At 66.2% G+C, this 17,284-nt stretch overlaps 1 protein-coding gene across 16 annotated transcripts in view; it reads right to left on the reverse strand.

Annotated features, from left to right (window-relative positions):
- Positions 1 to 17,284, reverse strand: part of KIF1A (kinesin family member 1A) — an 89,254-nt gene that overhangs the window by 17,197 nt on the left and 54,773 nt on the right. For 8 of the 16 annotated variants that reach the window (XM_027538143.1, XM_027538139.1, XM_027538148.1 and 5 more), the window contains 12 exons: positions 11,777 to 11,895; positions 9,721 to 9,806; positions 8,962 to 9,100; positions 8,681 to 8,849; positions 8,455 to 8,545; positions 6,980 to 7,098; positions 6,322 to 6,377; positions 5,415 to 5,523; positions 5,165 to 5,231; positions 4,918 to 5,002; positions 2,142 to 2,247; positions 130 to 156 (listed from right to left, as the gene is read on the reverse strand). In XM_027538143.1, coding sequence (XP_027393944.1) covers positions 130 to 156; positions 2,142 to 2,247; positions 4,918 to 5,002; positions 5,165 to 5,231; positions 5,415 to 5,523; positions 6,322 to 6,377; positions 6,980 to 7,098; positions 8,455 to 8,545; positions 8,681 to 8,849; positions 8,962 to 9,100; positions 9,721 to 9,806; positions 11,777 to 11,895 — 1,173 coding nt within the window. The remainder of the gene's footprint in view (positions 1 to 129; positions 157 to 2,141; positions 2,248 to 4,917; positions 5,003 to 5,164; positions 5,232 to 5,414; positions 5,524 to 6,321; positions 6,378 to 6,979; positions 7,099 to 8,454; positions 8,546 to 8,680; positions 8,850 to 8,961; positions 9,101 to 9,720; positions 9,807 to 11,776; positions 11,896 to 17,284) is intronic. The other 8 variants (XM_027538152.1, XM_027538144.1, XM_027538141.1 and 5 more) reach the window with 1 other exon arrangement.

A 17,284-nucleotide genomic window follows, 5' to 3' on the forward strand; every position in this document is an offset into this window, starting at 1 on the left:
AAACGGGAGGAGAAGACGGCAGAGACAGACGAGGAGGTGAGCGAGTGTGGAGGGGCCCGCAAGCTGGAATGAGATCTCGGGGCTGTGGAGTGGGGGCAGGCTGAAAGAAACCAGGGGCACGGATGGTACCTAGGCATGTCCGAATCAAGAAACTGCCTGCAAAACACAAACAATCAGAGGTTAGTGGGGGCGGGGGCCGGGGGGCAGCAGCAGCGGAGCAGGCGGGGGGCAGAGCGGAGAAGCGTCCGCGGCAGGCGGTGCCCGTCGGAGCCAGGGGGCCACACAGCCTGGGGACCCTGAGCGGGGGTCGGGGGACGGGGGCTGTGGCAAAGCGGGTGGGCAGCCGAGGCATAGGGCCCAAGGCTGGCCTGGGTCTCCAGGCGGGGAGAGCGCCTGACCTGTCACCCGCGGAGCTCTGAGGGCATCAGCCGGGGTCTAGAGGACAGGAGGGCCCTTGTGGGGGGCTGCTGCGAGGCAAGCAAGCCTCCGCATGCCGCCCGCCTGGGGCCACCTGCTGAGAGGGTCCCCGAGACTCTTCCCAGGGCGGGGCTCGGGTCAGGGCCGTGCTGGGGTCAGACAGCAGGAGGAGGAGAAGTCAAGCAGGGCCAAAGCAGCTGCGGGCAGGGACTCTGGTCCGGGGGCTTCCTGGAGCCCCCAGGGCCCTGACCTCCGGCACCTGAGCTGGCCTCTCGTCCCGCGGTCCCCAGGGCACAGGCCTGGCCTCCTGACTTCCAGGAGCAGGGCGAACCTTTTCAGCCAAAGCCCCACTGACCCGAGATCCAGCCCCCTAAGCTCCCCAGAACGTGCCCCACAGCCACTGTGCCGGCCGGAGGACGGGAGCCCAGAAATACGGTCCCAGAGGCACCCACACCCTCCTCCTCTCTGGCCCACGCGCCTTCTAGCCCAAGAATGGAGGCGTTGCCAGGAGAAAGGGAGGGCTAGAGGCTGGGGGAACGCTGAGGTCACTTTCCAGGTCCCCAGAGGTACTTGGCGTGCCAGAGCCCTCCCTGGTGACACGGGTCCCCTCAGCCCCACCCCCGGGTCCCGGCCTCAGAGGCCCGGGTCCCCGCAGGCAGCCCACGCAGAGGGCGCCAGGCCCTCTGCTGTGTCCCCAGGTTGCGTCCTCACGGCAACGGGCCTGCCGCACGAGCCGCACCCCCGTTCCCGTAAGCCCAGCCTGCCTGTCATGGTGCCCCCACCCTGAGAGAACACCCCCCAGCATCCTCATCCAACCCTCCCTCCTCTGGACACGAGTGCAGGCTGCGTTTCCTCTGGAAGGTTCCGGGGCAGGACTGGAACAGAGCCATGCCTGCCCCTGTGGGTTGCTTCCCACTCTCCGGGGAGTCTGCGAGGAAGCCCAGCTCTGTCTGGACCAAGACCCTTTATTCTTATGGATCCAGCTCCCCTGGCAAAGGGGGCCCCACCCACTCCAGTGCACCCAGCGCTCAAGATACTTCGTACGAACGCGGCACAGGAGCCCGTGGAGACGCCCGCAGCTGGAGCTTGGGGTCAGCTCTTGGCTTCTGCCTCTTAGGCCAGGTCGAGCCTTCAGAACTTGGGAGCCCCCTCCCCATGTCCCCACGCCCCCAGAAAGCAGCGTCTCAGACAGAGCCAAGCCTACCAACGTCCCCCCAGGAGGGCGGCTCTGGCAGGGAGCTGTCTGCCCCAGCCTGGCCCCCAGAGGCCTCTCCCCCAAAACCCCCAAGCCCGGCAAACCCAGTGAGGAGGAGTGTGTGCCAAGCCATGCTGTTGGGCACACCCCCACCCCAGGATGCCAGACCACTGGCCAGCTTGACCCTGAGCTGCTCCAGGACCCTGGGCCGCAGGGAGGACGCCTGCTAAAGGGGACATGTGCCCGCAGCAGCGTGGCCGGAAAGTCCAGCCCGCTCACCCGCCCCATGCTGCCTCCCGGCCGCAAGAGTCCTGAGGACCCAGCTCCTCTGCCAGCAAATGCCTGTGTGCCCCTCCATCAGGTGACCAAGCGACAGCTCACCAGGGGCCCCTCCCTGCACCACCTCCTGGAGGGCCAGGAAGAAGGGCCTGGAGAGCTCAGGGCCCAGCGCAGCCAGGCAGGCCAGGTGGGGGGCTGAGAACACACTCCGGGCCCTCCTCCAGAGAGCACCAACCCCAAGCGGACTCACCGGTCATCCTGGGCTGGGCAGATGTATCCAGACGAGAGGATGCTGAGCGACAAGATATTAGGGTCGATCAGGGACTCGTCTGTTTCCGGGGTGTTTCGGATGCGACCTGTGGGAAGCGGGGCGGGCTGCACGTCACTTCCCAGGAGGGCAGGCGGACACCAGGTCCCCGCTGTCCACCTCTTCCTGGGCAGGAGCTTCCAGCTACAAGGCTGTGCCACAGGGCTCCCCACACAGCCACAGGGGCACCCGGCTAAAGGCAACACCAAGAGGGGCAGGGAGGCCCACGCAGGGTCTGCAGCTGGAATCAAGACTGATGGGAGAAATACCCACAATCTCAGAGATGCAGGTGACACCACTCCTAGTGGCAGAAACTGAAGAGGAACTAAAGAGCCTCTTGATGAGGGTGGAAGAAGAGAGTGAAGAAGCTGGCTTGAAACTCAGCGTTCAAAAAACTCAAGATCACAGCAACTGGTTCCATCACTTCATGGCAAATAGATGGAGAAAAAGTGGAAACTGCAGATTTATTTTCCTGGGCTCCAAAACCACTGTGGATGGTGACTGCAGCCACGAAATTAAAAGATCCTTGCTCCTTGGAAGAAAAGTTATGACAAACCTGGACACCGTATTAAAAAGCAGAGACATCACTTTGCTGACAAAGGTCTGTATGGTCAAAGCTATGGTTTTCCCAGTAGTCATGTAAGGATGTGAGAGCTGAACCATAAAGAAGGCTGAGCACCAAGGAATCTATGCTTCTGAACTCTCGTGCTGGACAAGACTCTTGAGAGTCCCTTTGACAGCAAGGAGAACAAACCAGTCGATCCCAGAGGAAATCAGTCCTGAATATTCATCGGAAGGACTGATACCGAAGCTGAAACTCCAGTACTTTGGCCACCTGATGTGAAGAGCCGACTCTTTGGAAAAGACCCTGATACTGGGAAAGATTGAGGGCGGGAGGAGAAGGGGACCACAGAGGATGAGATGGTTGGATGGCACCACCGTCTCGATGGACATGAGTGTGAGTCAACTCCGGGAGTTGGTGAATGGACAGGGAAGCCTGGCGTGCTGCAGTCCATGGAGTTGCAGAGTCAGACGTGGTTCGGTGACTGAACAGCACCACACGCAGGGTCTGCAGCTGCCCAAGGTGCTGCCTGTCAGGGGGCGTCCTCCCGCAGCCTAAGTTCTGAGCTTCTTGGTTTCTCAGCTATAAGTAACTCTTGCAATATCTCCCCACCCCAGTTGATAGGTTCCAATCACCCAGCCTGGGACCCACAGGCCCTCCTACTCATTGGAAGAGGACATCTTGGCAAGATGAGAAGGAAAAGATGTTTCCCCTCTTTTTATACTTAAAAAAAAAATGAAGAGAAACACTACCAGTCAAAAACGTCTCCTTGCAAAGGCTGTTCCAGCAAAGCCTTCTAAGATGCCTGTACTTGTGGTGGGGGCAAGGGGGTGACTCTGTCTACAAAAGTCACCAGAACTGCCAAGAGTCAGGACTCCCGCCTGGCGCCTCCGTTTCCCATTTCTCGCCCCTGAGTGCATGTGCTTAGTCAGACAGGCGTGTCTGACTCTTTGCAACCCCATGGGCTCCTCTGTCCATGGGATTCTCCGGGCAAGCATACTTGAGCGGGTTGCCGTGCCCTCCTCCAGGGGATCTTCTTACTCTTATAGTAATGGTTAATTTGATCACTCTGCCTCCTCGAGGAATAAACAAGTAATACTGAGTTTTCTTTCTTAAGTCAGAAAGGAATCACTGGGCCTCTCCCCCAGACCACATCTGCAACAGGGGTGTGTGCGCTCGTTCTGCTGTTCTTCTGATTGGTGTGGAAAGAAGATGCGGAACAGCTAAAATGAAACGTTTGTCCTGGGGCCCCCAGAACCCCGCGGTCTGCGATCCTGACCTAGTGACGCAGGACGACGGGACCCCATCACATTCTTGCTACTACATCCTCAGAGCCACTCCCCAGACCCAGGGACAGTGCCCTTGGGCTGATACCCAGGGCCACAGCAACACCCGGGGCGAGGCCTCGGAGGTCCCTCAGCTCCAGGGCCGTGGGGTGGGGAGGTGGCTTCATGCTGAGGACGGACGGCGGTCCATCCTGGGAGGGATGGCGGTCCCTGTCTTTGAACGGAAACTGGGAAGACAGATTCTTTGCAAAGAGTCAGCAAAGGGAACATTTCCAAGACAGAAGAGTTCATGGGAGAAAGCATCTAAGCCCCTGGCACTGTGAGCTGAATTGGGTCCCCTCAGAGATGTGCTGTGGTCCTGACCCCCAGAACTTCAGAACGTGACCGCACGTGCAAACAGGCTCTTGGCAGACGTAAGCAGTTGAGACGCTGTCATGCTGGACTGGGTGGGCCCTCATCTAAGTATCCAGGCCCCGTGAAGACAGAGGATTGGGGTGACGCGTCCACAAGGGGTCCCCACAAACCACCAGAAGCTGGAGGGGGGAGGAAGGACCTCCCCTGGGGCTTCAAGGAAGCATGGCCGAGCTGCTGACACCCTCATCATAGGACTTATCCACAATGTGATGGGATCAACTTCTGTGGTTTCAAGCCATCTGGAGTTTGGGACTTCCTCACGACAGCCCTAGCAAGCTAGCACGGTGATTAAACAGAAGTCTGGAATCACCACCTGAGTCCCTGCGCCTCTCTTCAGGTGAGGGGCTGAGGCACCCAGGTTAAGTGAGTCAGCCAAAACCGCACAGCAACAGGAGTGGAGCCGGGTCTGGGGCTGAGTGCGGCCTGTGTTGCCGCCACACACCTAGCCCTCACTCACCCACCACCAGCTCCCGCACTTCCTTCCAGCGGATGTGGCTGCCCGTCTCGTGCAGCAGGGTCACGGTGATCCGTCTCTGGATGCCCTGCCGGGCACCAGGGAAGAGAACACAGTCAGTCGCCGGTAGGCCGGGTGGGGCGGGGGTGAGTTGGGGGGCGGGGCGGGGTGGGGCCGGGGGCTGGGGGCGGGGCTCGGGGCAGGGGTGGGATGGGGGCTCGGGGCGGGCGGGGCAGCGAGGTCTCCGCACCTGGTGGAGCAGGAAGGTCCCCATGCACGGCATGCCGCCGCGGTGATCCACCACTGCGGGGATGTAGCTGGGAAAGAGGTGGCAGGTCTGAGGGCGTGCCCGGCCCCGCCCCGCCGCGCGCAGCACAGACGGCCGGCCCCCGCGGCAGAGCAGAGGGCAGGTGAACCACCCGCTGCCCTAGGCCCCTCCTCCTCGCACATCCCGCGGACCCCCGCTCAGCCGCGCGCGGGCAGCACGGCTCCGGACTCACTCGCCGTTGGCCTCCAGCTCGCAGATCTCGAAGTAGACCAGCAGGTCGTACTTGCAGTGGCAGGGGCCCGGGCAGGGTCGCGTCAGCGTGCTGAGCTTGGTGGCCGGCACTGGGGGACCGGGAGAAAACGCGGGGCAAACTGACCGCTCGCGGCTGAGGGCGCGCAGAGGAGGCGTGGAGCAGACCCCCAGCAGCGGTGAGAACACTGCCCTCCACGGGGAATGACCCCAGGGTACAGACGGGCCTTGGCCACCACCCGGGGGGGCGGGCGTGACTGAGGCTCATCCATGCCAGGCGGGAGGAGCCGGCAGCCCCACGTAGCTGGGCACAGGCAGTGGCTGGAGCCACACATGCTCTGAGGCCCCACGACCCACCCAGGACCCCTCGGCCATGCCAAGCACCTGCCTCCAGCACAGAGAGGCCCCAGCCCCAGGCCCCTGCCCTACACGTGCCGCTGCTCCCAACACACAGGCTCCATGCCCCATGTGCCCAGCCACCTCTGCCCACAGCCCCTCTGCTATGGGCGCCAGGCGCGGGCTGACCTCCCAGGACCCTTCCTCCAGGGACTTCCCGGGCTCGCCCACCTCCAGCCTTGCCCCCGGGAAGCGGCTTCCAGGCCCGCCTTTCCTCTCAGACCGTGTCCGTCCTGCAGGCTCAGTTCACAGGGCCCAGCCCCCTGGGAGCCCCCGGCCCTCATCCCCAGCCGCAGGCAGCCTCCTGGATGTCCCTCTGTGGCCCCCGCTCTGGCATGGAGTCCTGACTCCATGGGGCCTCCGGAGGGCCAGCGGAGGGGGTGGGCAGGGTGGTGCCAGGAGGCTAGGGGGCAGAGACGCCCCCACAGGACTGCACTCAGCCAAGGGCGGCTGGCCCACATGGGCACCCCTGCACCCGGGAGAGCCCCACCTACCTGGCTTGGACAGCGGCATGACCCGTGGGAAGTGGCGGCGAGAGGGCCTCAGGGGGCTGTGCGGACAGAGGTGGGGAGAGTGGGGAGAGTGACCGGGAGTGACTGGAGACTGGTGCCCCTCCCACGGGGCCGGGGAAAGGCCTGACGCCAGGCCTCCACCAGCCGGGGAGGGGGCACCCTAGAACCCGAGACCCCCCAGGAGGCCCCAGGAGGCCCCGGGAATCTAGGCAGGCCCCTCCCGTCCCCAGGACAGGCGAGCCCTGGAACCAGCCCCTCCAGCCTGCTCTGCCAACACTCGCCCTGGGTCCCGCACATCAGCTCAGAGGGTGCCCGGAGGCGGCAACAAGGGGCCCCGATGCCTGTGGGCTGCTCTCCCCACACACGGGGTCCCACCCTGAGAGCTCCAGGCAGGGGAGGGAGCCGGGCCAGTCGCCCCCATCCCACCTGGGGGGGCAGAGGACTCGGGAGCAGGGCAGGTGGTTGCCCCCGCCAGCCCTGCATGGCTTCCCTGAGCCCCAGGACACGACCAAGGTTCTGACAGTGACCCTCTGAGACCCCTCCTCAGCCCCGTGGGGCCATCTCTGACCCGCCCCGTGTCCGGCCGCAGACGGCTCCAAAGCCTGTCCAGGGCCTGTCCAGGGCCCAGCGGCCTGCTGACCTGAGCACGTCCTTGCAGAGGGGCGGGAACGGGTGCTGCTGGTAGTGCCCGAAGACCTCGAACACGAGGGGCTGGCTCTTGATGTACTCGATGAAGGACCTGGTCACCTCCACCGCAATCTGGTTGGGGGGCGGGACGGACAGTCAGGGAGGGGAGAGCTCAGCCTCCGTGGAGCAGCCGGCACCGCAGGCCCAGACCAGAGAGCCCGGGGCTGACCTCGCCTGGGTCTGCCCAGCCTGCTCCTCCACACGCCCTGTGGACCCGCCACTGCGGGCCGGCCCAAGGGCTCTGCCCCCAGGACTGAAGGGCTGAGGGCCCCTGGGCTCAGCTGCTCTTTCAGATCACAGACCTGGAGGATGGGTCTCTGCGAGCCGGTCTGAACCCCCTCGGGCTCTCGTCCACTCGCCCGGCATTGTGGGTTGAACTGTGTACCCCCGGACCCGCCCACCACCCGCCACCCGCATCCCATGTGTTGAAGCATATGTTACAGAAGGGTCTCCACAGAGGCGATCGAGCTAGAATGAGGTCGCCGGGGACCCCAAAGGCCCAGTATTCTTGTAGGAAGGGGACTCTTGGGCATAGGCCCGTGTGGGACACGATGTGAGGATCCTGGGGAAGGCGGCCGTCCACGAGAGGGTGGCAACTGGTTCTCGTCGCAGCCTCAGAGGGAGCATGGAGCCCACCAGGCTCTCGGGCTTAAGCCTCTGGGGCTGAGGCGGGCAGCCCCTGGGCTGAGGGGTCCTGCTGGGCCACCAGGGAAGGAACCCACGCAGCGCCCTGGCAGAGCTGGCCCTGCCTCCCTGGCTTAGAGGCCACCAGAGCCCCTCGTCCCTGAGGGGCAGGATGGGCCACAGTTCACAGGGCCCTTCTGAGCCAGGCCGGGGTGGCTGCTCAGGGCATATCCACAGCTCAGGTCCAATTCACACTGGCCGCCTGGGCCCCGAGGCCTGGTGACCCAGTGGCTTCGGTCAGGGCCTTTTCCCCTCCTCAGAGCAGAGTCCCCTGCTCTCCTGACAGCCTGGCTCGAGTTGCGTGTTGAACCGTGTCCCCCTTGTCTGCCAGTTCTTCCAGGCTCGGGGTTCCTTGGCCTCTCCAGCTTCTGCCTGGCCACCCTGCAGCCCTCCACATGCCCTGCCCTGCCCCGCCTCGTCCCCAGGACCAAGCCAGGGTGACCTCGCTGGGCCCCAGACCCTTCACATCCACATTCGGCCGAGGCTCGCCACAGGGGCCCTCGGGGACTCCGGGCTGCCCCCACCCCCAGTCTTAAGCCCCCCAAAGCCCCTACTGCCCAGCAGGAGCACACGTGCCCGCGCCTGGTGTCCGAGGTCCTCTGTCCTCATGCCCAGTCCGGGGCTGGTGCTCAGGAGGAGAAGCTGGGACCAAGTAAAAGCAACTCGGGGGTTTCAGGGAGGCCCGCAGAGCCAGGGCCCCGGGAGGGTGGGTCACGGCGGGGGCGGGGGGCCCTGAGGACGCACGTTTTGGACGTGGTAGAAGCCGAGCGGGGGTCCCCTCCCCGTGTTCTTCAGGGGCTCCGTAGAGAAGGCCTCGTCATGGCGATGGATGAAGCTGCGAACCAGGAGGAGATGCTCGGTGAGTGCAGGGCCTGGGCACGGGCACCTCAGCCTCCGGGGGGCACCATGTGCCCCCGCCCCCCCCGCACCTTGCCAAGGCCCACCCGCACAGCCTGGGTAAAAGGCTCACTTGAACTGGCAGAAGATGTCGGCATATTCAGCGGATATGCTGGACGCCTGCAGGACGGTCACGCGGAAGGTGAAGGTGCTGCCCAGGCCGAGGTGGTCCAGGGCGGCGTCCAGGGGCCCATCCAGGGCGGCTTTCTCAGGGCTGTCCAGGAGGCCTTCCGGGGTCACCGCTGCTGGGAGCCAAGGGCAGAGGGGCGTGGAGGGACCCGAGGTGCTGAGCCCGGGCTTGGGAACTGGCCTGCAGCACGCATGCGGGCCAAGAGGCGGGCCGCGGGGACCCACCTGAACAGGTGTTGTTGTTGACCTCGTCGGCTGAGGGCCCGGAGTCTGCGGCCTGGCCCTGACCTTCCACAATCCGCAGCTCCTCCTGGGAGGTCCCTGAGCGGGACATGCCCACCCCGGGGCAGGACTCGGCCTGGAACTGTGCAGGCGGGGGCGGGGTCGGACAGAGCGCTGCCGGGGACCCTGAGCGCCCACCCAGGCTCGCCCGTGCCGTGGGCCTACCCCTCCCCAGGCCTCGTTCCCAGGTTCTCAGGGCTATGTTAGTCTAGGAAGAGGGAAAGGAAGGTGGGACACATCTCTGGGGTTCAGTTCTGCCCCCACCCCAGCCAGGACCCCTTCCTCAGCTCCTTCCCCTCCCTCAGCCCCGCCCACCCGAGCCAGGACCCCTCTCTCAGCCCCGCCCACTGCTCCCCCTGCCTGGGCAGGACGCAGGGAGACTCTCCCAGCGGCTTTCAGGGCCTGGCCAGCGCCCCCACCAGTTGCCCACATGGCCCCCACCGCCCCCACCCTGGGCCCTCCCTGCACTGCTGGACGCCCCGTGCCCCGCCTGTGAGGCCCAGCACTGACGACCTCTCTGAGAGGGACTGGGGGGCCCTGGGCCCAAGGCCTCAGAGCACCAAGGTTCAAGGAGCCGCCCGGGCTGGGGGCTCTTACCCGAGGGCAGGAAGGGCGCCTGCAAGGAAGACGCCATCCTCCCCCCTCCCTGAGGCCCCGCAGGGCTGGGGGCCCGTCTGGTGGCATCTGTGGTCGCACCACTACCTTCTCAAAATGCTGGTCGTCAAAGGAGATTTTGGCTGTTCCCGACTGGCGGACGCCGGAGCCGTAGTCAGGGGCCTCCTCGTCGGCTGAAACAGGACAGAGCGGAGGGTCAGGCCCAGCTTGTCCCCAGGCGGGAGAGGGCATCCAGGCTGAGTGCTGGGGGGGGTGCGGGGGGGGGGCGACGTGGGAACCAGGTGGGGCTCCGACCCGCCTAGGGGCTCCCAGACTTGGCCAAGGGGCCCTGAATGACCAGGGTGTGTCCCGGGCACCCTGAAAGCCCACCTCTGCTGCCCCAGGGCCCAGCGGCAGCCACGTCATAGGCACAGCCGCTCTGAAGGGGCCATGAACTCCAACTTGTCAGAGCCAAGCTTTCTACCTCTGCCCCCCGTCAAGTCCTGCCCCCAGACTCAGCTGCTGCAGAAGAACCTAGGGTCTTCTGGATCCCCTTCCCCCTCCCCCAACACGCAGCTGGATACTCAAAGCCCCCACGCTCTCACACCCCATTCTCCCAGTGTGCAGGGTTCCCTACTGCCTGGGACAAAACCAAACCCTTCTCCTGCCGCCTGAAGGCCCCTAGTCCTGGCCCCTCCAGGCCCCCAAGCCCCCAGCTCCAGCCACTCTGGCTGGACGCCACTGCAGGAGACTTCACAGACGCCAGGGGGCTCCGACCCTCTGTTCTGGGGCCCTGTGGGGGTGCGACCACCACCAGGATGTCCACGCCGGCTGCCTGAGGGCCCAGGGCTCTATCCCACCACCGCCCAGGGTCGGCAAGTGCACAGGAGGGCTCCTGCCACGGCGGGGGGACGCGGCAGGGATGACTGTCTCCTCCAGCTCAGCCACCACACGGGGGATGTCGGGTGTGGCCCAAACACACACAGCACCGACCTGTCTGTCTACGAAGCGGCCGGCAAGGTGGGCCTGCTCTACAGGGGCTGAGGGATCAGGAAGGGCCAGGAAGAGCCCGGGGAGGATGAGGCGTCAAGAGGGCCAGGGTGCCCTCAGGGGAGGAGGGCGGCACTGGAAGCCCCAGCATCGCCATCACCTGGCTCGTCCCTAAAGCCAGCCCACCCCCAGGCTCCCCTTCTCAGCCGCATCCCCAGGGCCCTCAGCACCGTGGTCACACGGCTGGAGGAGCTGGAAAGAGCGCTTGGGATCGTGGGGAAGCGAGAGCCCGGCACAGGGGTCCAGACATCCAGAGCGCGCACTCACGGGCCACCCAGCGGGCGAGCAGGCCCCCCGTGCTGCTCACGCTCCGTGCCCCCGTCCCGGCCTGGGCCCTCGGCAGCCACACACAGGGCATCCAGGGTGCCCGGGCCAAGCCTCAGGGAGGGGAGGAAGAGGCCCGAGGAGATGCCGGGGGCTGGAGGCGGAGAAGGGAACGCTGGCCATCGCAGTAGAGGGACCCTCCAGCCGAGCAGTCCCCAACACGTCCTCCAAGCATCTCTCCACACTCCTTTCTAAGAAGCTTCACAGAGGACCCACTTTCAGAGGGGCAAACCCAGCAAACCCGAAGCCCTCCTTGGGGTGGTTGTCCTCAGCCCGGAGGGGCGGCCGGGAGGGGACTGGGCAGTGAGGGGCATCTGCTTCTCAGTGGGGGGCTGGACCAGCTGGCCGGCAGTGGGCAGGGGCTCACGGCCTCTGGGGAAACAGGTCTGCACCCGAGCGGCCACGCACTCCAAAGGGGGCAGTGCTGGGGAGTCGGGAAGGCTGGGGGACCAAGGGCTGGAGTCTGCACACCGTCCTGGGGCTGAGACCACGGTGGGGGCGTGGGGGGCACTTCTGCACCAGGGTGGGTCTGCAGGCTGCCTGGTGGGGGCCCCGAGCCGGAGGGGTTTCAGCCAGCCCCGGGCTCGGCCGGCGCAGCTCTGAAGGCTCCAGATGACCAGGAGGAGCCCCAGGGGCCCGAGCCGAGTGCCGGGCAGCAGGGCTTCTCTCTCAGGGAGAGACGGAGGAGGCTGGCTGCACGCAGACCACCACGCAAGGCTGCGGAGGCCTCCCCCAGCCCGGGGGCCCCGTCGGAGGAGGGACAGACCCCGCCCGGGCCGCCTGCACGCACCTGAGATGGCCTGCACGGCCACGCGCAGGAAGCCCTTCACCTCGCCCTTCTCGCTGACGACGGCCACGCGGTGCACCAGCGGCACGGGGTACAGCAGGTTGCTGAGGTACACGAAGGCCCTGGGGGAGAGGCCGCCATCAGCGCCGCCCACTGGGCACCGCGCCGGGCGGCGGCAGAGGCGGCAGGGCGGGCTCACGACACAGCACTGCGAAGCAGAGGGGAGCGGGCAGCCAGGCGGGGGCAGCCAGGGCGGTGGGGGCAGGAGCGGACAGGCAGTGGGGCGGGAGGGCGCGGAGGTGAGGGGGCGGTCTGAGCAGAGGACAGGGAGGAGGAGGGCTCAGCCTGCTTCAAGGAAGACGACCAGGGACCGCCTCGCTGACCTACGACCCTCACGCTGGTGCCGATGCCCCCGTCTCCCCTGCCCATTTCCCAGGAGCCCCTGACACTCGCGGACCCCACAGAGGGCCTCAGATGGCGAAAGACGGCTCAGGGCTCCCTGTGAGCCTCTCCAGGAACACAAGGGGCGAGAGCTCCATGACGTCAGCCAGGGTCCCGGAGGAGGGCTGAACGGAGCCCCGAGGATGCCCCAGACGCAGCAGCACTGCCTGGCACGGCCCCACCAGCCCCAGGGCCCAGAGCCCCCCTCTCCCGGCAGCTCAGCTGTTCACCCAGCTAGTGCCAGGACAGGTGGGCCAGAGGCCACGTCACCCCGTGGCACCCCCTCCCTGAGCCGGTCGACCTGCGGGATCTCACGGGCAGCGGAGGACAGAGCCTGTGCTGCCCCGCGGGTGGGCAGGTGAGCACAACTCCCTTCCGTTCAGGGCGCCCTCCTTGCACGGGACACCCCCCTCGTTGGGGGGATCACCCTCCTTGGGGACGTGCCCTCCTTGAGGTGTGTCCTCCTCGGGGGGACCCCCTTTGAGGGAGCACCCTGGTTTCCAGCTGTGCTCTGCCCTCCACTCCAGCCCAAAGGCACAGACCTGGCAACCCTGAGCTCTGGGGGTGGGGGGACTTCAGGGTGTGGTCCTGGCGGAGGGGCAGGATTTGGAGCCGGATGGTGGGAGGTGCTGGGGAGGAAGTGCAGGGGGTGGGGTGAGGGGGCCCAGGGGGGACAGAGGTGCGGGCAGTTGAGGTGGGGGTCTGGGCAGTGGTCTGGGTGGGGTGGGGGCGCTAGGGGACAGGAGGAGAGGTGCATCGTCCGTCGCCCCGCCCCTCATCCAGGCTGGGGTCACCGCTCTGCAAGCCCCGTGGCCGCAGGCTGGGGGCACGGCTGCCCCCAGGGCCCTGCGTCCCCTCTCTGGTGGGCTCCCGGCCTGGCCACCGCCGGCCTTCCCCTGGCAGAGATCAGGACCCTGCACGCCATCCTCGCTTGTTTCTCAGCTCTGCCTCGAGTCTCTCTGAAACCCATCACCCGGCCCATCAGCCCTGGCCTCCCTCCTCTATGGCCTCCACGGCTGCCAGAGGGGACCTGAGATCTGAGCAGACCCCACCCATCGCAGCCTCAGAGCTCTTTGCATCCGACAGGCGCCCCAGCCCCTGCTGTGGGCCCAGCCCCATTCTGGCCTCACACCCCAGTCTGTCTGCTCCCTCTGCACGGCCACCCACGTCTCAGCCTCCGGGCCGCTTTCTGCACAGCTCTCCCCATTGGCCCGAATATACCAGTAGGCACAACCTCTGTTGACTGGTTTTGCTTTCTGGGCCCCCGAAGGCTGAGCTGGGCCCCAGGCGCCCCAGGGTGCAGCCTCCCAGGGCCTGCCATTGCAGCCCCCTGCCCTCCAGCAGGCGGAAGCCCCCTCCCCAGCACACGCCTCTCTGAGGACGCCCCGTGGCCTCTCCCTTCAGTGCGCTCACTGGATGAGGGGCACCTCTGCCCAACCGGGGGCACGCGGGCACTAAGGCCCACTGCCCCGGCCACTATACAGGTAAGCAGAAGCCAGCAAGAGACGCTGGAGCCCGGAGAATGGAAGGCCTCACCCAAGTCGCAGAGGGCATCGCCCGGCACCCACCTCGGACAGGACGGGGAGCCTCCCCTCCCAGGCACCTGGGCTCCTGGCCCAGCTTCTCTGATGGAAACCGGGGGTGGGGGGGGGGGGCGACCATGAAATGAGCCAAGTCACGGGGTCCAGAAGGGGAAGCACAAGGCAAGGACTCAGACACAGAGCCGGCTCTGCTCGCCTGAGGCCCAGCCGCCCCGTCCTGCCCCAGAGGGCTGAGGGGACTGGGTGGGGCAGCCCCCAGGTGTGGGGCCCAGTCAGCGCTGCCCTCCAGCCCTGCCTGCCCCTGGGCACAGCCTTCTGCAGAAAGCAGGGTCGGGAGACTTCCCGGAGCCCCAGGCGCTGGGCGGGGGGCCTGCCCACACCCCTGCACCCTGCAGGGACCCACAGGAGGACCCACGGGGAGGGCACACCGCCTCGGTTGTGGGCTAGTGAGGGCACAATGCCTTCCTGAGGCAGAGCGTCAGGCTGTCCAAGGGCCACCAGCCAGGAGGGCCCTCTAGGCTCGGGGCCGCCTCCTGGAAGGCTCAGGGGGCAGCCCCCCGGGCGCTGGCTCCCGGCTCCCTGATGGCCTCTTGCAGCACCCTGCAGGGGACCCGGGACCACCCTGAGGGGCAATGAGAGGAAGGAGGTCAGCCCTCTTGCTCCTGAGCCCATGGAGGCCAGGCCCTAGGCAGTCCTAGGCAGTCACAGCAGGGCCGCGGCAGGCAGGCGTCCCTGCTCCCCGACGGCCGCGCGGCTGCACACGCCCCCTGCGGTCTCCAGGGGGCGCCTCCTGCCACAGGGCCCTCCCATCGAAGGGGGCCGCACCCCGTGAGTCCTAAGGCTCAAACCATCCCACTGGCAGCCTGCCACCGAAAGCTCCAGGGGAGAAACCATGTGTGACGGCCCCTGTGGGCCCACCCAGGCCGGCGCTGGAGCCCCCAGCACCACGCAGCAGGCGGCGGGGGTCCCCTCTACTCAACCTCAACACAGACATTGGGGCTCCCTCCCCAACGGCATGCCTCAGCTGGACTGGGGGCGTTGTCTTTCTAGGGGCTCAAACACAGCACCGGAGGTCTAAGCAGTGGTGCTGGGGCTGGCGAACCACAGCTTCCGCAGCCCGTCCCGCAGGTGGAGACGGAGGCCGAGGGACAGCAAGTCTGGGGGCTCGGCTGGGGCGGGACCAGGCCGGCTCTGGGGCAGCTCCTGGCTGTGGGCTCCGCACCCCAGCGCCCACCGGCTTACTCAAGGTTCGTTAGGCAAATCAAGTCTGTCCCCATCTCCGGGATTTCCCCGCATCGGATCACGGGATTTTCCCACATCGGAAAGGAAAGAAAACCCAGACGCTTAGGGTATGGTAAACAGCAGGGCTGGGGGCTTCAAGGGCCCCCCTGGCTGGAGGTTGGGGTTTCACAGAGAAAAAGACGCCCGAGTCCACGGCCACGCTCGCCCTCTCTGAACCTCACTGCCGGCCGTGGGGGGCTCTGGTCCCCACACTTCTGGGGGTACCAGGCAGGTTCGCACACGTATCAGACGCAGCCCTGGGCGAGGGCTTCCAGAGGGCACGGCAGCCTGGCAGGACCCTCTCTTCTAGCTGCCCCTCTCCCCAGGACGATGACACCACCTTTACCCCGAAGGGACCCCCGGGCCTGACAGCCCCTGCCCCTGGTGCCAGCACCAGCCTCGAGGGTCGGGGCAGGAAGACCCCAGGCCCACCCCGACTGACGCGGATGGGAGAGGGTGGGGCTCGAGGGGTAGAGGCCGGGCCCTCCAGACGCCCAAGTGAACGGCAGCGCCCACCACCCCAGGGGCCGGAGCAGCCTGGCCCTGTGAGGAGGACCCCACCGGCCACGGTGCGCCCACCCGCACACGGTGGCCTGACGCCTTGCTGGAGACCACTCGGGCTGAGCAGCCTGGCCCGCAGAGCACACCCAGGGAGCTCGGCCTCACCGGCCCAGCGCTTTTCTGCCCAGAATCCTGGATCCTACACTTAGTAGGGGGCACCTGTCCTCCTTCCCCGGGACCGTCCATCCCAGACGGTCAGCCCCTCACCTCCTCTCTCTGCGGCTCCCCTGCCCAACCCCCTTCTGAGAGCGAAGGTCCAGGCGGGGAGGATCTCGGGGGAGACTGAGCCCTCAGGCCCACCTCCTCACCCCGGGCCAGCCCACCCCACCCCCCAGCGCAGCGGCACGCAGGCTGACCCTGGACTCGGAGCAGGCCCCCGCCGGGACCCCGTGCTCGGAAGCGAGGGCACCTTGAAGCAGGCTGAGACCCGCCAGGGACAGAGGGGGCGGCAGAGGTGGGGGCCGGGGCGGAGCGTGGGGGAGCGGAGGAGGCGGCGCTAACCACGAGATTGGTGAGGTGCAGACGCATGCTGGGGCCACGGAAGCCTTTCCGGAGGGAGGCAAGAGTGGGCGCCCCAATTTCGCTTAAGCTTTGGAGAGAGAGCCAGCGGCTACCAGAAGGATAAAGGGAACCACACACGGGTCCTTCTCAGGGCTGGGCCTGCACAGCTGCTGCGCGGGAAAAGCCAATTCTTGCCAAACCAGAAAAATCAGGACGTTTCCAAATGAAGCCCCTCGCAGACGGCCGCGTGGGGAGCTGGCCTCTCGCGCGGCTTTGGTTGTGGTTGTTTCGTAACATCCCAGATCACGGGGGGAGTGTGGGAAGGACCCAGCTCTTTCTGGCTGAGACTGCAAGAACCCACCCCCATTTCTCCCAGTGACCCCACACCTGCCTGACACCCAGCTGCCCTGGCCTGTGCAGCCGGGCTTTCTGAGAGGCCGCATGGGGCCAGCCCCGGGGGTCACACCTTCGCTTGGGTCAGTAGGGCAGGAAGCTGGGCTGGAGCATCTCAGGAGAGAGCCAGGGGGCCAGCAGCCCCCACTCAGGGAGACCGAGTCAGAATAAATCCGCGACCCCCTCGAGAGAGCCTGCTTCCTTCCCAGAGGAACCAGAGGGCTTCCACTTCAGCAGCTGCACCCAAGGGCTCCCAGAACAAACCCCGTTATCTGGGGGCCAGCCTCGCCACCGCTTCAGCACTGGCGCTCCAAGGTCAAGACTTCCAAAACCTCCCCTGAGCCTAGCCCAGGAAGCAATCCCAGACTCCTACAAAGGTTGCTGTTGAAGCTATCTTCCACCTCGGCAGACACAGAATGTGTAAATTCAGTCTCTGTGAGCCGAGGTTTCTAGACCTCTCCTCCTGGCTTCTGTTCCGTGTGACAGAAACACAGATGGACTGTGCTTGCCCCATCCGCCCGCAGGGCGAGCCCTGTGCCCCTCCTGGACCTGGTCTCTCTCCTGTCTGGAACCCTTAATCCCTGCCTCTCCTCCACGAAAGGGCACCTCCCCGGAGGGCACAAGGCCAGGAGCGTGTCTCCAGTGCTGACGGCCTGAAGGTCAGGAGGGATGGGGTGGTCTCGATCTTAGATGGAGACTGGCTCAGAGAGAGGCCAGGCTGCCCAGGGCTTCAGAGGGAGGCCCTCCCACTGCCAGGCTCAGCCCTTCCTTCAAGACCCCCCTGCCCCCCGAC

The sequence above is a fragment of the Bos indicus x Bos taurus genome, chromosome 3 (genome assembly GCF_003369695.1).
Source record: "Bos indicus x Bos taurus breed Angus x Brahman F1 hybrid chromosome 3, Bos_hybrid_MaternalHap_v2.0, whole genome shotgun sequence".
NCBI lineage: Eukaryota > Metazoa > Chordata > Mammalia > Artiodactyla > Bovidae > Bos > Bos indicus x Bos taurus.